Genomic DNA, 23,833 nt, shown 5'->3' on the forward strand with positions numbered 1-23,833 from the left:
CGCAACGCTTCTTGAAGTCCAAAGAATCGCAACCATTTCACACTTTTGCGGCGAAGGGACCACTATATATGGAAAAGTTTTCCTATGAAAGTCTCGGAGTCGGAGTGCCGGCCCATATACAATTCCCAAAGGGAGCATAGTCTTACCTAATTTATGGGCCATCCATCATGACCCGTATTTGTGGGCCAATCCAGATGAATTCAATCCAGAGAGATTTCTAGACGAAGACGGAGAATTGCAAGAAAAAGAAGAACTGATACCGTTCTCAATAGGTAATGCATTATGCAAGCGTTTCCTAGTCCGACTAGTAGGACCTTTTTTCTTATTTACCAGACTATGTTCAACTCAGACTATGATCACTTTCTCATATGGCGCAAGAAAGACGAATCGCGAAACTTTCTTGAGCGTCCAACCTGATCAGAGTTTGCATGAGTATAGTTGGTAACTAAGAAAAAAACCCAACAGGTCCTATTCGTCGGACTAGTATTTCCGACACCCCACCCCACCACTGCCATGGGAATTATGGGGTACCGGTCATGCCGGTGGTGGTGATAACATACAGGAATTCACCGGTTGGTGCTCACTGCAGGGGTATGGGCGTGAGCTCGTGTAATCGCCCGAACCTGCATTGGGATTGGACGTTAGAAAGAAAGGGAGAGTGGGGGCATAATGCCTACATGGACCCCAGGAGTCGAGGAATGTAATTAATCCGAAATTCCCCATATTCCCCAGGAGGTGCGGAAGTATATACTTCATATAAATTTCTTCTATATCGTTACGATTTCCATAGGAAACACAACACATACTACCACTCACCCACACCCACATACAAACAAACAAAAGCATTACGGTGCAGTATAATTATAATTATGATGCAGCATGTTTGACACGTAAATGCCTGTTGTTTTTAACATAATCGACATGAATTTCCAAACCAATTTGCGTAACAAACTTTACAGCTCTTTACTTGTCCGAGCTTTAATTTTGTACCTGACAGCCTGTACGTTATCCATCATCATAAAGATGTTTCTTTGATTTCTTATTCTTTTAACTAATCGTATAGGTCGTAGAGTTTGTATTGGAGAAAACTTTGCCAAGATGGAGCTGTACATCTTCACACACTTGCTGCACCAATTCACATTCAAGAAACCAGACAACTCACCACCTCGTTCACTGCCAGGCGACTCTGGTCTCAGGTCCCCAAAGCCATTCTTGGTGGAATTTGTTGTACGTGACTGATGTTAGTAGACTGTAAAAGAATTAAAATCCACCTCAGAACTCACACCAAAGTTAACAAGAGAAACCCTATCGGTGTGAGTGCTGCTAGAAAAGGTCTTAAAGGTTCTGGGATTGGAACCAGAGGGCATTGGTTGTAATATTCATAAGAAACAAACTACAATCAAGGAAATTAATGTTGGCACACTCTGGCACAATCATCATCATCATCATCAAGCTAAGCTTGCGACAGCCAAGTTCAAACGCAAAGGCCTCATAGTAGTGCCCAGTACCGTTTGTGGAAGTCTTATCTGAACGGGTATCCAGGATTTTCAATAAGCAATGCCCTCGTACACCCAAAGGATAAACGAGAACCCCCGCCCCCTCCAGACAGCCGAAGCAGGAAACGAAATTCCACGGAAGAGCTGCCCAAATCTTATAAAGGGGAACCCGGTCGTTTTTTGTCTTCCAGATTAAAAGAACACAAGACTGAATCAGAAAAAGCTAGTGAGAAAACTTTCACCAGAGCGCAGAGCACCAGAAACATACATATTGGGTATTGCAGAACACACAGCAACAAATAATTAATTGTGAATTGGGTGAAAGGAGGCCAAAGTCATCGAAGAAGAGGCAAACAAAACAACTTGCTGGCTCAAAGAAGTCATCTGGATAAGAAGTAGAGGCAACATATTGCGGCGTAATATGAACGGACCTTAGTAACTTCCATAGTAAAAACTTGGAACTATAAAAGAAAATGAAGTTCCAATATAGAAGAGCCATCAACTTCAAGACATTAATAAAACAGCACCTAATTGCATGCAATAGAGGGCACTATTTAATATACTAATATACTTTGCAAAGTTGGGAAATTCCCGAGTTCAAAGGACATGTATTAATTGTTTACCTGCGGACTTCCCCGATTATTTATATTTATACCATGACATCATCCTAAGTATTTGATAATGCTTCCAATGCTAACTTATTATTTGTACATTATACACGTTATACTGCAGTAGAGGTGTATTGAGCAACTTCACAAACAAACTTCCTGTTCGTTTTCTCCCATTTAACTAGTGATATTGAGCTTATTTGGTAAAATAAATTGTCTCGATATAAAATAAAAATGCGGTGGATTTTGATGACAAAGTTGTGTATAGTGCTGTGTATAGATTATGCCAATGGGAAATCTACCATACAAAAAACTGACGATACGGGTAAGTGGTTTTCGTAAATGTTGTATTTCAGTAGGATACGGATCATGGTATTGAATACTAAGTCGAAATTTCTGTCGCTCAATATAGTGATTGTGCAATCATTTTAATAGATAGTGTACACTGGAGTGGCGAATTCGAGGGAGGGTCTTCGAAATGTTTTGTACGGTGATGTGCCACACAGACTTACGGATGTTGACTTTCTCTATACCTTCTTTTTGCTATTTCTGCAACCATTCTATACCAATTTTTCACAAAAAACATGCAATTTTTTTCTCTCAAGTCCATTCACATGACATGTTAACCTAGTCCTTTTGAGTAGACCTACTCCCTATTCCAGAAAAATACAGCACAAAATTTTTGGCATTAAAAAAATAGTGTATTGTTTTGCAAAATGAATCATACATGTAGCTAAATCCTAATCCTTTGGTTAGTTCTAACTGGCAATAAAAGTCAAATTTTTATATTTGGACACTTTGAGGGAAAATAGGCCAAAAATATGCAATTTTGCATGTTTTCTTACAATGGTATATAGTCATAAATTTTTTGATAATAATATTGGTTATGGAAAATACAAGAAAATGTGTTTTCCAAAACTTGAAAACTTGAAGACTACATTCTTTGTACAAGTCTTTGGGCTTGATTGTCACAGCATACGAAAAACACCCTAAAAACGCATGTTTTTGTCCCATATTTTCAAAAGTTTACCAAAATTAACCTTCATTGCTAAATAGAACTAAATAAAGGATTAGGATTTAGCTGTATTCGTTTGACAAAACAGGATAATATTTTTTTAATTAAAAAAAAATTAGTGCTGTATTTTTCTGGAATACGGGGTACGTGCCAGAGACTAAAGGGTCCTTTTTACACATTATATTTCTATTATCATACTTCTATAAGTCATTTATTGATCATGTCGGCAAAACTTTTTTCGCAGGTACCTTTTGGCACGTGACAGACTTCCATTACGACATATTCTACGGTGACGGTGCCTACCCGGTATCCAGTTGCCGAACCACCGACCCTCTCGGTAAATGGGGAAGTTATCATTGCGATTCACCATGGGCTCTCATCAACTCATCAGTGTACGCCATGAAGGGATTCGCACCCGACCCGGATTTCATCGTATGGACAGGGTGCGTTTTATTTTTTATCTTCTGTGTTTCATGTGGCACATTCATGACAGTAGTTACCCGTAATTTTTTCTCTCTTCCACAAACATAGTTCTGACATAGATTTTCATAAATATTCAAAATATAAAAGACTACCACATTAAAAATGCGCTGCAACGTAAGAGCTATCTTTTTCTCTATTCCACAAGGCACGAAGTGTCCTGTGCTTTTATTTTGTATGCGATCATGAACATGATAAAACTATTATTTTGGGCATTTCTGGAGGATGCAATGCAATTACATATTAAAGAAGCAGGCTGGTCAATAAAGATCAAAACTGATGGGTATCAATCATTTTTAGCTTTTTAGTGTGAGGAGGACAAGTCAAATGTTCGTCCCCATTTGTCAATTTTCGACCCCTTGTTAGTCATTTTAATGACAAATCTGTTTGCAGTCCCCATTTTCATCACTGAAAATGATGGGGGAGTCGGCTCCCCCTGGCTAAACCACTGGACCATACCCCGGGACCACACCGAATGGTGAATATGCAGTATTTCGTATGTAATTGACCTTTTTCGGTAAATCCCATAAGTACAAGTACACGATGTTCGGCGCAGATCGGCGTGACGTCAAATGACGAGTTCTCAGGTGTACTCCCCGGGGTGTACTCGCAAAGGCATATGAATTTACCGAAAAGGTCAATAGAGAACATTAATTATTGTCACTGCATATAACATCATGAGCACTTTAACATTCATCTTATAGAGACGATTATCCGCATGTCCCTGGCAATCGTAAATCAGAAGAGCTTCTCTTGAACGTCGTCTATAATCTCACCAATCTCCTGATGGATGTCTTCCCCGATACGGCGGTATTTCCTGTTCTTGGTAACCATGACTACAATCCGACCAATCAGATGCCGCCTCGTCCGAATTCAATTTATCAAGAAATCAGTGAATATTGGGACTCGTGGTTAGGGAGATATACTGGTGTACTAGAATCTTTCCAAAATGGTAAACATCCTTTTGTCTTCTGTTTTCATATCATTTGTTGTTATCATAGGCCCTCAATAATTTTGGTGCGAGGGCTGAAATACCTTTCAGCCCCCTAATAATCCTATGTGAACAAATAGAGGGAAAGTGGGTGTTTGTGACCTACCTTTTGAGAGGTTTCTACCCCAGGGTGGCTGGCCCACCAAAAAAATGTCAAGTTTCAGCCCCCCCCCCCCCAAATATTGAAAATCTTCATAAGCCAATGGTCATGTTTGTTGCTGGGTTTGCCAAACTCAAGTCAGGTTATTGTAAGTCATAAAAGCAGCTATGAAAGTTATAAGAAATACCTTAATATTGAGTTGTCAGAGCAGAATGTAAATAAATAGACATTTTGAGAAAGGCGATATTTTGGCAGAAATCGTGATTTGATCAGAGATTTAGGGTTCTCTTATAATTGGCCCCCTTTAAACCGTAGATGGCATGTTGGCTCGGCTAACTCCAATCAGGCCGAAATTAGCGCAGCGGAAAACTGAAAGCGAGGACGATTGTGTAGCGCGAACGATTGTTATAGTCTGGCTTCGATAATTCCGACCTGATTGGAGTTAGCCGAGCCAACATGCCATCTACGGTTTAAAGGGGGCCAATTATAAGAGAACCCTAAATCTCTGATCAAACCTCTCAAATGATTCTTAACTTATCTATCAAACATAACACCTTTCTATGTTGACTTACCGTAAAACTCGATAGTTAGCATATGTGCTTACTATCGAGCGCTTTTAAAACATGCAAACATGAAGACTCCATCCACAAAAGTGTAAAGGGTTTGGAGCAAATCATCGATACACATCAGTTATATACGAACAAGTAAACCTGCAAATGTGTGTCTCAACCCCATTAGCTCAGTTGGTAAAGAGCCGGACTTTGGTACAATTTCATGTTTTCAATAGCGCTCGATATTAAGCACATATGCCAACTATCGAGTTTTTACGGTATACTATGATATAGCATTTATTTGATATTTTCAGCTGCATATTACACCACTTTGGATCCGATATCAGGGTTTCGTATCGTTGGTATGAATACCGTTTATTATTACAAAGATGAAGAGACAAAGAACGACGCTGATCCTGCTAATCAGTTTCAATGGTTGGAGGACACATTGACGGCAGCCAGAGCTAATGGTGAAAAGGTAGGACGCCATTCAGATATAATTGAAGACCGAATTAAAAAGACTAGTTTGCGTATGACGTCCTGCCATTCTTGAAGAAATTCGTTTGTGTGATACATTAATAACAGAATGTTCTTGCCAAAACCAATTATATTTCACTGACCTGACAGTTTCGGTCATCTTGGTCGAAGGCCATCATCGGAGTGGTGGTACTTGATCCTTCCTTCTGGTTGATTGGTCACCAACAGTCCTGTCAACCAAACCAAAAACGCTGTACTGCGCAGGTCAGCAACCAATCACGTCGCGCCTTTGGCCTGACGTCAGACGCAAACTAGTCTTTTTAATTCGGTCTTCAGTTATAGCAAAGCTTCTTCTGTTCAGCTTATACGCTTCAATTGGAACCACGCCAATCTGTACTGTAACAATCGGGAACCACCATAGTCCGAAGGGTGATTGGTCTGAAAAGGGCTAAGGCACGACATCTAATTCGGCCCTATAGACCTATCGGCGCCCCGATAGGTACCGATGGCTATTTCTACCGTACCCTGAACATTTGCAAAGTGCTTTTGTTTTTTATTAGAATGGAACATGATAACACTATGCAAATGTTAATTATTATGCCTGATACAAATTATTACGTTCAGGGTATGAGAAAAGAGTCATAGGCACCTAACCGGACACCGATCGTGCTACATGTCTAAATAAGATGTGGTGCCTTAGTTAACGGTTTAGGGCATTTTATGTTAGGATTATGGTTATGGTGGTTAGGGCCCGGCTTAGGGTTAGTGTTATAGGGTAAGGTTGGGGTAAATGTAAGGGCTTAAGTTATACATTAGGGTTAGGGCGATAATATTACCTGAGAATAATATGAATAATATAATAATAATCAATAATATTACCTGAGAAGCATCGATAATACTACATGAGAAGCATGATCGAAAGTCGGCACTGGCTGTCGTTTATACCTCTGATGTAAGTTCCATACACACCATAAATTAACATGGAAACGGAAAAATGGTAGTACGCCACACGCACCTCTAGATTCTTGATTAATATTAATTCATAGAATCGGGGTGGATCTGAAAAGAGCCGTTCATTAGAATAATGTCCGTAATTGTGTTCTTATTGACGTTGACACAGGTACTGATCATCGGTCACGTGACACCGGGAGGGTTTGAAAGGCATGCTGGTCAATATTGGTTTACTCAGCACGAAGACGTTGAAGGTGTCCAGTACGATGTTCGATACTATCAGATTATCCAACAGTATTATGACGTCATCGCTGGACAGTTGTATGGACATCAACATACTGATAGCTTTAAACTATTTTATAGTCAAAGTAAGTGATCAATATAAAAGCAGAAAGTTTAAAATAAATTTTGTGACCCGGAAAATAATCAGCTTAATTATATATAGTTATTAACACTCTTTAGGATGATAGGTTGTCTCAAGTTGATTCTCGAGGAGCTATACTCAAAGATAACCTTAAAAATACTAGTTTGCGTCTGACGTCACGGCAAAGGCGCGGCGTGATTGGTTGCTGACCTGTGCAGTACGGTATTTTCGGGCTGGTTGACAGGACGTCATATGCAAACTAGCCATTTTAATTCGGTCTGGAATAGTATAAATATGTGGGAGTCTATGTTTGTCAGAATCACATGTCATCATCGAAATAGCAAAGTACTAGGTGACGGTTTCACCTATACTAAAACTCGAACTGGTCCTGGGTGTGATGGGTATTTCTAGATGGTTTATTGGGGTTCTGCTCTTACATGTGGCGCTGTACCCCTTAATTATGCTAATTTAGTATTTACCATTTTGTATGAGTTAGTATGTGGTGTTTTGGGCAAAAGGGATCAGAGTGTGCTGAGGCCTCATTTGACATAGCCCACTATCACACCGGTCTTTAATGACATTTGTATTTGATTTCCAACTTCAGATGGAGATCCTGTGAGCGCAGTCTTTGTATGTCCTGCCGTGACGCCATGGAATACAACTCTCGGAGGCGTTGGCGCTAATAATCCGGGTATCCGTCTTTTCAAATACAATAAAAATGACGGCACTCTTCTAGATTGGGAACAATTTTACCTGGATCTTTCAAAGGTTGTTGAAGAAGATGCGCCCGTGTGGGAGAGTCAATACCAAGCTTCTGAATCTTACAACCTCGACGACTTGTCGCCAACTTCCATGCACAAACTTGTCGAATCTTTTCAAGCAGACGATAGTCCAACTTTTGATCGCTATTACTTGCATAATTCGGTAAATTATGATGCCAGCAAATGCTCCGGAGAGTGTAAAGAGGCTCAACTGTGTGCAATTACTGAAGTGGATCGCGATGGATATACTATGTGTTTGGAGTCGAGTGCCTTTGCGATCAAATTCAAAATTACAATCTTGATTTTCACTTTGTTGTGCGTCTTTTCCCTGTCATAATATCCAATACATTAGATTGAAAATGTAATGCATTTTTTTAATCATTGTATACTGAAGATCATTTATTTGTCAAAACTGTAGATATTGCTATAATTATTGTGAGTCAGGGACATGTTTGTGTTAAGTCCGAAGCGCTAAATTTGTGAAACATTCTTTTTAGATTGGTTATTTGGCAAGTAAATTAGGGGCTATGGGTTTGATGTCATTTTCTTGCACAAGGTTCGTTTTAACCTCTTGGACACTACTGGTCATTATAACAGCATTTCTGATTGGTTGATATCTTGAAATACTCATTCAATAGCCAATTATGACTAGGCTTTAGACTATGTATGGTCAAACTTGCATTTGCAGATGATCTTATTAATACCCTCTTTGATTGGTTCAAAATTGGACATAACATTCATTTTGCCCAATCGGCAGGTAGTTCTCATGGGGTTAAGCTTGTTAGTGGATTTGAGCACGTCAAGTTATGCACGATGGAATAGGTATAGAATACAGTATACGGAATGGGCATGTCGTTAAGTAGTAACTACACACTGAAACTTGTTTGTTTTGTACAAGAAATATGGTGACTTTATAGTGTTTCACAAGGGTCTATTCTCGGACCGTTTATCTAGCAATTCGGTCCAATCTATCCATGTACATTAGACACGGTTCTAAAAAGCTATACATGTATACCATATGACTTTTTTTAAAAATCATAACACAAATGACCATTAATACTTGCGTTAAAATAGAACTACTCATTTATGTCGTTTTATAACTCACTCTATTTTGCAAGGATGAAAAGAAAACTGTCAAATAAAATAAAATAATACAAGTCCTTGATTGCCGTTATAGTTTTGTTTTACTGGCTAACAAAAACTCATATTTTCACCGATTTTGAAGCCAATTCTTCACCGATTTCAACCTAATGTAGTTTATAACACTCCTCGTATAGATTCGTCGATCTCCCGTATGAATTTGGCGATATTTGGATAAAAACTGACAGAGCCTTTTGCACAAATGAAACTTAATGAGCAGTTGGGAATTTTAAGAGTCATTTGGTGAAAGATTGTTCAAAATGCCTGTAAAGGGGGGGTCATTAAAGACCCTGAGACGGGGTTATTTACAAATGCACGCTTTGTAACTATTGGCAAAGGCGCTATTTAAATGGTCGTTATTTTAATATTATTTATAAGAGCAATATTTGTACATTATGGAAACACGTGGCCTACACAAAACGATAGGCCTACATGAGATACATCGGTAAAAGTTAAATACGTTTCATCGAATTGATATAACACCAATTCATTACGTGCGAGTGAACCCTTAGAACTACCGAGCCCGTATTTTGTAACATGGACTGCGAGGGGGGGGCGAATATTCAATTATAAACATATAATACCGTTATGTTTGGTACTAATAGAGTACCGAAGTGTGACGTCATAAAATTTTCTTTTTTGCATTTCAGCATTTTCATGACCATATTTCAGTAGAACATGATGAAAAACATCCACAGTACAAATTTGGTGGGAATCGGATCATGAAGGCCCGGGATATGGCCGCATGAATACCTAATTAGCCCCATTGAAATCAGTGTAAATTGGCCTGGTTCATAACTGTCACGCATGCGTACAGCCCATTTATGTGAGTGGTCCCCCGGACTATTCTTATGCAAGTAAAAGATAATGTTACAAGAGGGAAATGAAAATCATGGAGTTTACTTTAGAAACCTATGGTGGGCTTCACCAACCCCCCTTTCCCTCTATGGTCATATATGATGGTCGGTCACACCCCCGGGTAAGGTGCTGGGGTAAAAATCAGGTGGTGTATGACGTGCAGTCCCTAAATTCAGTAAATTTTCATCGTCAACCGTGTAATTGAATGGGATTATTTTGAAATTTTAAAACGCTTGAAATATCACAAACAAATAGGCCTATGTTGATAAATAATATAAATACAAGCTAAAACCGTTGGGGTTCGATAATGAACCCCACAAAACTAACCGAGTATATGGAAAATGCCATACGGCCGGGCGGTTTCACGGGTTGCCGGCTCGATCATGTCATCCGCCGCCTGGTAAAAATGTTATAACTAAAATGAGCGCAAAGGACGGATCTAAGATTAGCTGAAGTCGTTTGGGCGTAAAGACGCGCATTTTTTTCATATGGATGCAAAACCTAATATGTATCAGTGGTGCAATTCGGTTTTTATTTGTTTCTTTAAATGGAGACACCAATATTTTAAAAGCTAATATATATATAGGCATTGTGTTACGAGTGGCGATTTATCATGTTTATTATTAGATATACCTGTAATAATTAATAGATATTAAACTGATTAAGCCATCAACCCTGTGACCTACTGTTGCTGGACACTACATCGGAAAATACCTTTCTGTAACAAATTGCGCAACATTGGCTATACCTGAAATCATTAGTAGATATTAAATGATCAAAAATGATTAAGCCATCAATCTTGTGACCTGCTTTGTATTGCTTGCTGGACACTATTTTGGAAAAAACCATTCTTTGAAAATTGCGCAATGTTGGCTATAAAGGGAAATCCCGGTTTGACCTGTTATCTCTTTCCATCCAGGCTCCCATGCAATAACACAGTATCTGTCCATAAATAGCAAAAGCAAATACTGCCTTCTTACTTGGTAGCTACGCAGATGGTTTTGAATCACGTCTGCTTCCAAAGTAAAATGTCGTATCTATACGTACCTTCCTCGAGTCAGTAAAGTAAAATCAATTTTTTAGATTTTCTCAAAAACTGTTGTAATTTTTGCAGGAATCTGTTATGTTAGTTGGATTCATTGCATCATTTCCTTTCTGAAAATGTATACTTTTATATATTTCTCATTATTACATTTAGAGATACAATAAAAACAATATCTAAATAACTAATTCAAGGAAGGTATACAGACTATATAAGCTTATATAAAGATAACTGTACAAATATTTTTTCAAAAATGTTTTTTAAAAATGGACCGATTTTGCCTCGTTCATTTCGTTAGAACAAATTTGCGCGAAAATCTGCACTTCTAAACACGTTTGTGTCAAATTCGGCAGCAAATTTGGGATATAATTAATAGTCCTTTTAATAAAATAATAGTAATTATAATTTTAATAAATAGTGCTATTAATAATAGTCCTATTAAATTAATTAAATTTTATTATATAATTATAATTAAATTATACAATTAATTATAATTTAATAATATAGGTCCTATTAATAATTTATTTTTTTTATTTTAAAATGTGTTTAATGCTACTTTAAGTTGATACAGATAACAAGTAAATAGCAGTCGCACCATATCCTATTGACTGACGATATGTTGTACTTTGTTTCCTTTTATCTTATCTTTTGCCGCTCTCTGCCAGTCTCTATTGAGAAATTAGTTAATATTTAACTATATAGATTACATACTACAAAACAGATACAGCCGTTAGGTCATTCAGTTCATCAAATACTAATGGCAAGACTATGTGAATTTTATTTGCAAGTTGATAAAAGAAAAAGAAAATAGAATTATTATACAAGTGAATAATGGCAAGACTATGGGAATTGTATTACACAATATAAGTTGATATAAATAAAAAGAAAAGAAATTTTTTATACAAGTAAATACACAGTGATGATTTACATGTACATCATGCAGAGTAAGGTACTACAACCAAACTTGTTCGATATTTGCATCGATCGCCGATATGATGCTGCTTCAGCGCTTATTACTAATCAACTCTCACAGGGATAAAAACATGCACTGACATAATTTCCTGAAACTGCTTTAACATTCCTGAAAATGTGAATTTCCCTATAACTTTCCAAACAAAATTTCCTGAAATCAGGAAATTTCCTGAAGATTTACATCCCTGCTATCAACTAAATAATTATATGGAATGCAAAGATTCATTAATATGTTATCACAATTAACAATAGTCGATTAATTAATTCAATACAACCACGATAGTTGACCAAAGACGAAAGATCGAACTATTAAATTTGGTTCTATTGCCTAATCAAAATGTAGAACACGATATATATTTGAGTGAGTTAGGGATTCATTTCAGGGGTAGGAGGTATTTTCCTATTGGTGGGGTCAAACGTGACCCTATAAAAACCACACTGGATGCTAATTACCACCACAAAACAGAAAATACGTGAACACTACACTCTTAAAATGAACTTCTCACGAATGAATAGAATTTATTCAAATTTGTCAAACAATTAGTTTGAGATCATGTCAATTTGAATAGTTATACTTGTTAAAAATCAAGGTGATATATATAGTACACACCTATTAATCAAAATGAAAAGTATACCTCATCAAAACGAATACCGTAAAACCCCGTCTACAAGCATATAGTGTGCTTCTGATGAAAGCTACATTAATCCAGTCACCATTATGGAGTTTGAGCAAATAAATTACGGATCCAAGCATATATACAAACAAGTATTATTTTAAGACCGATCTATATTGTATTGGTATATTAACGCTTGCTTCGAATTAATTAAGCATTTATAAAAAACACTATATATGCTTGTAGTAGACGGGGTTTTACGGTAGTTTATATACGGAATCGAAAATAAATGACTAAGAAATTAGATCGAGTGTACTAAGTACTATAAGACGATATATTGCAACTGAGTTTTGAACAATAATTTTTTTTTTACTACGCTCGTAGCTACAGGTGTCAGCAATGTGTACATGCAATATCGACACAAATTTCTTATTTGTCACACAATACAACAAAAGCAGAGTTTGGCAAGTAACCAATATTGTATTGTATACACAATATTAAGGTTCAGGACTATAAATAGGCTATACAAGAACAAAGGACTGAATACATAAAAAGCGGGAGACTGTTTCAATGGCGATTTTGTTTCACAAACCATTGTGTTTTACATCTGATTTATGTAGTAGATAAAGGGTGAGAAACAGACCATTACCATAGATAATCGGTGTCTTGTTGAGGTATGGTGAGCATGTTAGTCGCTCGGAAGGCGAGACCCCGAAGGGGTCGAGCCTTCCGAGCGACTAACATGCGAACCATACCTCAACAAGACATCAATTATCTATGGTAATGGTCTGTTTTGAACCGTTTATCTTACATATACGGTGAGCCAAAATAAACGAATTTGTTGTTATGGTTTATTCATTTTCCAAAAGACAAACTGGAAAAGCTGATATGATTATCTTGTGTAAGTTTAGGGTTTTCCAAAAATAAAAACACACCGAGACAGTGTAATATTCTTCCCGTGTGTCCTGCGTTTGAGTCTACGAGTCTTATCTAGTGTCAATTGAAAGTGATTTAATCAAATCAATACAGCATTGATTTTAACCGGACATTCTATTCAATTCACTTGTGGTCATGTCCCACTCGATTATACATATTCGTAATATTAATAATGAATATGTAAATAGTTCAAAGGTCAAAGTGGGTGTGTTTTACCTAGACATGACGGTAACTCATTTAACACCATAGAATTTATATTTATCTTTAATATACTTATAGAACAAATGTCCTGAACCAAATCAACGCATATTCCTGGGTACCTTCCTCGTCCTTTTTTGGTTGGGGTTAGGCCGCAGATTGTTGTAGTTTTTCTACATCTAGTCTTGTGGCCTGTAATGTACTGCATTTTAGGTGCAAAATATCCTTGGTTGAACTTAATTTGTAAGACCTCATGGCTCTTGTTTTGTTACCTACTTTGTCGGAATCTGCGTTAGTTGGGAGAGGGGGGACAAAGGTAGATTGACATCCTCGTCCTGATTATACAGGCTTTAAGACATAATACAAACTAATTTGCATTATTCAATAAAGGTGTTCTTGGTGTCATTCAATTATAATTTATGCTGATTGTGTAAAATATATTAAACTTTGATGCATTTTAAGTTTGTTGAAATGTCCAAAAAGTCAAATAATGTGGCCAGTGTTTCTAAATATGAACATGTACTTCTCTTGTTCAAAATTTATTGACCTGACCAAGATTATCTTGACCTGACCAAGATTATCTTGACCTGACCAAGATTATCTTGACCTGACCAAGATTATCTTGACCTGACCAAGATTATCTTGACCTGACCAAGATTATCTTGACCTGACCAAGATTATCTTGACCTGACCAAGATTATCTTGACCTGTCCACATTATCTTGACCTGTCCACATTACTTGATATAATCGACAGTTGACCAGACTTTGAACAAAAGAAATACAATAGATAATGGAACAAAAGAAGAGGGCTAGACGTATATTTATAGATAGTGCCTTGATTTTGTTCCGTATGGCGTATAAGTTTACTACAATGCAACTGCACCACGATCTAACGACAAACTTTCAAAATCACAATTCTCTTTCTTTGGAACTATATACCTTATTAGTTATTATAAAATATAGTTGGCAGTCCTGTAGGCCAAGTAAAAACTCAGCGGATCAAACGCTTTTTTGCACTCAGCACGAAAGCTGAAATAAATAAAAGCACTACATGCGAATACAACAACAATTATATACATAAATATACAACAATAAGTGAATGTACAAGTCATAAAACATTATATTATATGAATAACTGTGAATAATACTGAATAATAAGTTAGGACCGCCTAATGTGTCAACAGGAACATTAATACGCACCAGCACATGCAATACTGTATAGAGAGCAGATATAAATATCTAGGACTTGGTTTTTCATTCTTTTGAATTTTGATCAATTTCACCAAATTTTTTTGAAATTTGGGTGAAATGAATTTTTTTGCAAAATTGAAAATTTTTGACCATTTGTTGGTTGGTCAAACAAAAATAATAATAATAATAAAAAGAACGGATATTTCTATCTAGTTTTTAAAAATTTAACAACAATTTTTTTTACTCAAGAACTGTTTTTTTGTTACGTTCCCTAAACAAAAAAAATTGGGTAAAAAAAACCCCGTTTTGTTGGATTTTCCCTCAAAATGAACATTGGGCTATTCCATTGAAAATCCACACACCCCCTGTGGAAGATTTTGGAAATATCTACCACAGAGGGAGCATGAATTTCAAATGGAATGAGCACATTAGGCAACCCCATTCGAAACTCACCCTCCCTCTGTGGAAGATTCAGGTTGAATCTTTCTCAGGGGGTGTATGAAATTCAAATGGAACTGGCTAATATGCTAATTTCATTTGAAATTCATACTCCCCCTGTGGCAGATATTTCCAAAATCTTCCACAGGGGGTGTGTGGATTTTAAATGGAATAGCCCATTTTTGCCCAATCTTGAACTCACAGATCATGCAGATGGATTAAGTCTTTGCCATTCTAAATATATATTAATTTATATAATTTAGACCAACAATTAAGCAATTATGAGGCCCAGAGATGTAAAGTATTCTGGCGAATTCTGTTTAAATGAAGTGAGTCTTTGGAAGCTGCTATAAAGCATTTTAAAACATTGTCATTCATAATACCACCACGGTATCCCAAGCCACACCCCTCTATATATAGTCATCCATTGGCCTTGCCACTGGTGGCTCAACCTCTTTCCCCTGGTTTGTGTTGGGTCCAACAGCACTCCCCTGGTCTATATAATCATCTCGCGGTTTCTTTAGCGTCACAGAAGCTTCAGGCTCCGAACCATCGCTACGTGGTCGCCCTCTTTTATCTTCAAGACTGACATCCATAACCCCGTTCCTAGCATCTTCGCTATCATCTTCAGAGCTATCTGTAAGTCGACCATGTCCAGTTGGAGGGTAAGCTGATGCCTCTGTTCCAGTAGGACTCGATGATCGATATTCGTCACGATCTGTACTGTGTCCATGTTGTTGACGATGGTTGCGGTATTCGCTGAGAGCTTGACGAAATACTTGCTCTTCGGTGGATTTGGCTACGGGATCTTCACAGGACTCTTGAACGCCGCTTTCTGTTCGTTCACGTAGTTTCTGTATCAAAAACACGCAAATCTGACATTATTGAATGGTCATAATGGTTTTAAATTGAGCTTGGTATTATATTGTTAGTATTTCTTCTTGATAACCTTACTAAGTATATAATCATGATAATAGGAGTTGCTGCTCTGCCCCTGCGACGACCAGTCTACAATTCATACAGCCATGGACAAGCCAGTATATGATCCAGATGAAGGATCATGTTACATCAAATGACATTGTTTAGTCAAGCTTTTCTAAAACATATCCTTTGTCTGAGGCAAGTTGTTAAAAAGCTAAATTGAACGATGGTGAGATGTGACAAAACCGGAAAGGGGAATGTAACGTAATAATTGAATAGGAAAGATTCTAAACTTACAGGAGCTCTTCGTCTTCTCTGAAGCAACACCTGGTCATAATCTAAGCTCTTCATTGATTTGGTAGTTGTGTTATAAGCAACAAAGAGTCTCATGGCAATACTGTAGCGTTCTGCTCCTTTGTCTTTGAGACCTTGTCTCAATTCACTGAAGTAAGCTTTGGTTAAACATCTTGGTATGTCTTTCTCCTGTATCTTCATTCTTGTTTCTTCGTAATATGGCTCTGGTAGAGGAGTGCCGTCTCGTTCTGTTACATATTTGGTGTATTTCATTGATAATGTGCCCGGATCCCTCTTGCCAACCTGTCAGCGGTAATAATAATAGTAATAATATACAATAATAACTACATTATCAAGAACAATAAGCTAGTGAAGTATTAGATCTAACCACTTCCCTGATCTAACCCAGTGATCTTAAATGACAGAGATCATATTTGATTTAATGATGTAATCTACCCTTTCTGCATAACACTTGCAAGTGCAATCGGAGACCCATTGGAGGTCCCGGGTTCAACCATCAACGGATTGCTCTTTCAAACTCTTATACTTCCAATCTTTACTTAAAGGGGCATTTCGTGATCCACAGCCTCATCCCCCCACTTTTCTCAAAAAAAGTTGAGATTTTTATATCACTGGAAACCTCTGGCTACATAATGTTTATGTACAAATATATTTCTTGCAGATTAATTCGTTTAGCAAAGATATCGTGAAATTTGAATTTCGTTCTGGTGCACCAGAACGAAATTACAACGCATTGTCTATGGAGCAGTGTAATACACATAATCATGCATAACTCGCGAACGCAAAATCGGAATCAACTGGAATTTTGGGAATAGGTTTTTTTCGTGGATATCTAATGAAAAATGACATAAATAGAGGATGCTAGGAGCACGAAATACTCCTTTAACTCATGAAGGCAAGTTTTAATTTGTAATTTTCCCTTATCTTCTATGTATAATTCATAAGCTATCACGTTTTTAACGTTTTAAGAACATTTTTGTGCTTGCTGACGGGTAAGCATATGGATAATCATTATGATGAAATATTAGTAAGTCGCTGACAGAGTAACTTACCCATAATGCAACTTCTCCAGGGGTCATCTTGTGTGTTTTTGGTTCCGTTAGATGTAGCAATACGTATATCTGGCCGTTGGTTGTGTCTTCAAAGGTAATATGCAATCTCTGTTGAAGTCAAAATGTTAAATCAAATTAAATCAATCAAAATCATTTACAAGTATCGTGATAATATACAGTTTATACAACATTGAAGAAAACACACATATACCCCACCCAGTGACTTAGCCAAGTGGATACAAGGGGTAGTTGTCGCCCTGTGAGAAGTCTTGCACCCCACCTCCGTGGACCACCCTAATATTTACCACTTTGGTACTTTACCACTTTTGACAATTGTTGGCAAATTTTTCCCCATGAAAGTTTACTTCCCCCTTTGACCCCCTTCTGAAAAGGTCATGGTTTATGTACACTGGGGTGACCCAACACACAATTCCTACCTTACACACATAGGCTACATTCACATCATGGTTATACCCTCCCCCCACACACCCCCCTACCCCTGCACATCACATATCCCACACGCGTAAAAAGAAACCAATTATGCTCAACATCTTATTACTTACACTAGCTCGTAATGTCTCTAGTAGCTTAGCTACTGGCTTGATGAATTGGTTTTTAAATTGAGTAAGATGTCCTCCATATTTCTCGTCACACAACTGCAATAATGGATCCACTTGGACAAGCAAATAGTTGCATGGCGGAGTATAGTATTTGCCGAGATGCTCTTCAAGCATTTGAGTAAGAATCTACCAAAAGAAGAACGCACAATTTCGTGTTTATTATTATCATGGTTATGTTGTTCAGTAAAACATTGTTAAGTTTTTTGTTATAACATGTTGTCTTAACTCTTAAACAAGGTTGCATAAGTTTTAAACAATGTTGTTTATAAGTTTAAACAACTTAGAAAGTAAAATTAGACAACTTGTTTAAAACTTTAAACAAATGTTACTTGAACTTTTGAACAAGTTGTTTAATTGGTAAACAAGCTGTTGAATTTTTAAACAAAGTTGAGCGATGCACCCGGTAAACAGCGGTTGTTTAAAATTTTCAACAACTTCTTTAGTTTTGTTTTAACATAGTGTACAGGATTCGGACCAACGACTCACTTATTTCACGCACGGTTTCAAGGCAAAGACCCTAAAATACTTTGCCAAACAATCGTGTCTTATTTGAAATAACGGAATTACACTATGCTTTGAAAAACTTCTCAAGGGACCTTTTCACAAAAATAACAAGTATTTTGATAATCACCCTGGCCCTGCCCTGTCCAGCTGTGAATATTAAAAAAAACACCACCCCCCCAAAAAAGATTGTCTTACTGGCGCATACGATACCTTAACCCCCAGCTTTAAACAAATTGCGGGACAATGAGAAACAATGGTATAACAACTAAGCTATTGTTTGATTACCTCTCTTTTCTCCTGACCTGACATTTCTCGTCTACCTCAAAACGTACACAAAATTTAGGCTATTATGTTTGGTTCGCTAGCTTGTTGCAACTGCAAAGATAAAATAGTACAATGGTATAGATTAAAATAGCATCCTTAAGGGCTCTTAAGGGATGGGGTAGAGACGTTTTTACCCGTTTTCACGTATTTGAGAGCACATCAGACATTATATCGAATTGGATTCTGAATACGAAGAATGTCATTCTGATATCAAATAATTTTGATTTTTTTTAATTCGCTATATAATGCAAATTTTATGACAAATTATTAAAATTTGACATTTTTTCATTTTTTTAATAGTCCTCGAAGCCCAGCTCCATACACTTTAAGTACATATCATTAGATTTATTAAGTTTACTTCGAGGACTGTAAAATATCAAAAATTTCTATTTTCAATCATTTGCCATAAAATATCGCGAATTTCAAAAAATAAAAATTATTTTATATCAGAAGGACGTTCTTCGTATTTTCGCTGTCTACATATTAGTCCTACAGACAAAAATGTTAAGATTTGAACTTTTAATGTTTATTTCCCGATTCGGAATGTGCAAAATAAGCTGCATTATTATTATTTTTTGTTGTTCTTGCTCTTACCAAATGAATATTATTACAGTGAGTCATACAAAACAATTCGTGGCGATAGGTCTACTTCTCGAGCTCTCTGTTCGTGGGGTTTCTGGGTTTATGCCAGTGGTGAATATTGTTTTGAAATAGTAGTAGACCTATGCTTTATAGAACGGAATTTCCGATGCGATGCAATGTGTTGAGAATCTGTGATTAAAGGAACAAAATGATATGTAAAGGTGCTAGCTATTGCGCAGGTCAGGGCATGACCTTGTCTTCTTGTCTCAACTAGGGTACCTGCAGGTAATATGGGACCATTAAGGACGTTTAGCTTATTTGCATAAAAACTAAAGAAGATATGCCCACAAGAGATTGTTATGATGAACAACCTGTCCTTTAAGATTAATAAAACAGGCAATGTTACCTTGTTTTTATGTTTGTTTGGACGCTATGACGTCAAAATGACGTCATCATCAAGTCCCATATTACCTGCATGTGCAGGTAATATGGGACACTGTGTTATCTCTATGGTGAAAATCAAAAGTTCAGAAAATCACTCTTTTGTTCTAAAAACATTTTTGTTACATGATTTTGAATGTTAAATGCAAATTTCTACAAGAAAATTCAATTTTCTAAATAGTTTTGCTTTTCGCATTGACAATGCACACAATTTCCTATGTGTCCCATATTACCTGCACCCATTCAGTTGAAAATCAGAGAAAATAATCATTTATAAAGGAAAGTGCCACTTGTCAGTGGAATTTTACCTGCTGATAAGCTTAACCCATCACCTAAAGATCATAAAAATGACAAATGCCCCTCAGTACCAGAGTTTTTGGATACACAATCATAAAATGTGACGTCATTGATTTTATATCAGGCCAAAAAAACGACATAATTTTTTGGGCAATTTCACTCTTTTTGGCATTGATTTCCAAGAGTTTGATACACAGACTCCAAAACTGCATTTCTAGAAGCACAATTGATGTCTCTAAACACTTAGCAAATCAACTTAAAGTGTTTACCTTCTCTAAGCTACTTTTTGTTAAAATGAAAACAGGTGTCCCATATTACCTGCTGTCCCATATTACCTGCACCTACCCTATATAATTCGGCATGATAAATGTTTGGTATATAAAATTGGTATATTAACATGGACTGTAGAAATAATTATTTCTACAGTCCATGGTATAAACCTGTAAATAAACCGGTGTATATTCACATTTTCATAGAGACGACGAATTAATGAACGATTTAAAAATTGGCTATATTTTTATTATATTCAATTCATGCGTTGTTGCCAAGGCCTTGTAATTTGCCCTTGGTTTGTTTAACGATACCGTACGGCGGCCACGTTTTCGAGTCCCCGAGTCCGTCCATAGGAGCTCATAGGCGAGTAATTTCTACGGGTCTTGTCACTGTATATTTAGCCAACACGTGGAAAACTTGAGTAGAGTTTCATTTTTGAAAGTCTGTTTAGTATCTCACGTACTTACTACTTCCAATATAAATACATATAGGCCTATATAACGATTTACAGCTATAGCTACGAGCCTACGAATACTTACCAAATGAAGATGTGTAAATTCGAGATGCTTCCCCGGGGATGCTTCAGCACACGGTCGCGCTTTCTTGAATCTGGTCAAATAAAAAATACAACAGGTCCTCGTCGGACTCAGATATAAAACAGGTTGTGGCTGGTAAAATGTTGGCAAAAATTGGCACAGGGAGATCAGATGACGCTGAATTAGGTATACACAAAACCACGTATGTGTATGACTATGATATGATGAGAATATAATAGCAATTTATCTGTTATAAAAATTGAGATACCAAGACGCGTGAATTGTTTACGATGACTTACAATGACGTCAGTCACGTCGACTAAGGTCGGATCGACGCTTTCATTCTTGTCTATGGATGGGTGAGTATAAAGTAGCTATTGAATTCACATTCGTACATTTATATGATATGAATCCTTTATAAAGGAAATAAAAAGGTAAAATCTGGTATGAATGATATCTAGAATGTTTTAATTCTATTCATATTAGCCTAGGCTATTGAATATAGAAGCTATATAGTACAAAATATATATACCACAAACCAGTTTTACCTATGCAGCACAATCAACTCGTCCATTGATGGAGGTCGGGGAATTCCCAGATATTTTTAGCTGATCAATATTACGGCGACCCGGCGACAGAGTGTACATGCTGTATTGACCTTAGTGTATTTACACGATTAATACGAAGTGGTTTTTCCCAAATGAATCTTTTCATTGCAGAATATTAGAATTCTTACTGACACACAAGATTCCTTGAGTTACGTGGCATGCATCATCACAAATCAAATCAAATGGCCAGCTAGCGGCAACAGCATATTATTATAATATGTCACTGTCAGGTAAGCATATATAATAAACATGTCTATCAGGTAAGCTTAAAGCCGAATACCACGAGAATTAAGCTACATGATGCAGTCATGTCTACAGTAGAATTCAATTCGACCTTTGCAGGACTTAAACCCCATTAAAAGCTATTAAACCATAACACTCATTGAAAACAGCTCAACTGATTAAATCATATATCTTCTCTGGTTAAATACACATATCATATGTTTCTGCTTTTACACGTACAATTAAGGAGCAATGCGCTGGGATTAGCCTTTCAGTTGGGTGAACGATTATAAAGCGAGCGCTAGAGAACAATTATGTGTGGTCTTTGTTTACGAAATGAGACAATACGTGCTTATTGTTAACCAGCGTTCTTGAAAATGAGAAACATGGTGGTTTGCAGACTTAACACGGTTTGGAAATAATTTCTTCATATTTTTTGGTGTTATCTGTCGTTTACATATCCTTCCTAAAACACCAAAGTGCGAATATTTCCAAACATCTAAATTAGCTAAAAATTTAGGACATGTTACAAAACTATATTGTCTAGAATTTTAGAAGAGTACTTTTAATATTGGCCGGTTATTTTTCTCACTGTGACGTTAACTAGGCAAAATATGTACTATTACCTACAGGGTGAGTAAAAAAAGTGCAATAGAGAAAAGAATCCATTTTTATTAAAGAACCGAGTTGAACCTTTTAGGTTTGAAAACATTTGATATATGATATATTAATCAGCAACCTTGTGTGAAGAAATAAAGGAATTAGCATTTACCGTTTTGTTTTTATGACACATTTTATAGCGATACCCAATTTTAATGTTTGTCCAAGAGACATCTAAAATTTGAATGTCAGCGCACTCTGTGTAAGGTAGATTTGGAACAACTGCAATTTTCTTAACATCATTGGCATTGAAATTAAATGGAGCACCCAAATTGCTATTGCCCTTGGTCTTTTTTAAGGAAAAGAAACATTATTTGTTGTTATTTTCATTTTACCTTTACTTTAAAGATGTTTATTCTTAATCAAAAACATACAAATTTGTAGGCGGGTTTTTTCAAATGTCAAAATAAAATGCGCGCATATTGAAGTGGAGTGAATTACAAAATATCCAGTAAGTTGGACATAGTGGGATTAAAAACTGGAGTTGGAGTCGAGTGAGGTATGAAAGGCTTAAATTAATGTTAGAAAGTTTGTTTGAACAGAAAAAAAATAACGCAAAAATCAACCTTTTTAAGTTGATGTCAGTTTCAGAGCTAACGCCTTTACCCTGCATTGTGTGTCTCATTCAAAATACATGGTATCTCGTGGACAAATAACGAAATTGGGTATCGCAGCAAAAGGACTTATAAAAATTAAACGGTAGTCGCGATTCACTTCATATTTTCACAGTAGGTGACTTTTGAGTGTGGCATTTATAAACTTTTTTCAATAATGGGAAAGTTTGACTTGGTTCTTGCATAAATATCGATTCTTTGCTCTATTGCACTTTTTTTGACTCACCCTGTATAACATTAACTAAAACACTAAAGTGCGAATATTTCCAAACATCTAAATTAGCTAAAAATTTAGGACATGTTACAAAACTATATTTTCTAGAACTTTAGAAGAGTACTTTTAATATTGGCCGGTTATTTTTCACACAGCGACGTTAACTAGTCATATCCCCATACTTTTAACGTAGGCTATTTGTAGAGGTCACGCGTCAATGGCCGGCAAGAGCACTGTGTATTATGTATAGGAAAACGGACAGTAACTGCAGTATGACGAGAAAGCAGGCGTTGGTTCCGAGGTAAAATTTGGTTCATACTGCTACTTAACTTAGCTCAATGTCATATACATTCGGTCCTTTGATATTCATACGGAAGACGTTGAAAACTGCAGGACGCCCGGGAAGTATGTACGTGTTGGTATTTTCTGAACATGTGATTGAACAGTGATTGTTTAATCTTCAATA

The 23,833-nt window shown here is 36.7% G+C and overlaps 2 protein-coding genes across 2 annotated transcripts; one reads left to right on the forward strand and one right to left on the reverse strand.

The window, feature by feature from the left end:
- Positions 1-2,081: 2,081 nt before the first annotated feature.
- LOC140144929 (acid sphingomyelinase-like phosphodiesterase 3b) lies at positions 2,082-10,831 on the forward strand. The gene is made up of 6 exons (XM_072166726.1): positions 2,082-2,429; positions 3,364-3,562; positions 4,304-4,551; positions 5,556-5,719; positions 6,839-7,037; positions 7,638-10,831. The coding sequence occupies exons 1-6, from the start codon at positions 2,339-2,341 to the stop codon at positions 8,129-8,131; spliced, it is 1,395 nt and encodes a 464-aa protein (XP_072022827.1). The 5' UTR covers positions 2,082-2,338; the 3' UTR covers positions 8,132-10,831.
- Positions 10,832-15,276: 4,445 nt separating this feature from the next.
- Positions 15,277-21,083, reverse strand: LOC140144931 (uncharacterized). Its single transcript, XM_072166728.1, has 6 exons — positions 21,053-21,083; positions 18,882-18,971; positions 18,036-18,218; positions 17,473-17,580; positions 16,403-16,702; positions 15,277-16,038 (listed from the first exon to the last, which is right to left on the reverse strand). Exons 2-6 carry the CDS (start codon positions 18,903-18,905, stop codon positions 15,595-15,597), a joined length of 1,059 nt encoding a protein of 352 aa, XP_072022829.1. The 5' UTR covers positions 18,906-18,971; positions 21,053-21,083; the 3' UTR covers positions 15,277-15,594.
- Between the last annotated feature and the right edge of the window lie 2,750 nt (positions 21,084-23,833).

This window comes from Amphiura filiformis, unplaced genomic scaffold (assembly GCF_039555335.1).
Source record: "Amphiura filiformis unplaced genomic scaffold, Afil_fr2py scaffold_99, whole genome shotgun sequence".
In the NCBI taxonomy this organism is placed as follows: domain Eukaryota; kingdom Metazoa; phylum Echinodermata; class Ophiuroidea; order Amphilepidida; family Amphiuridae; genus Amphiura; species Amphiura filiformis.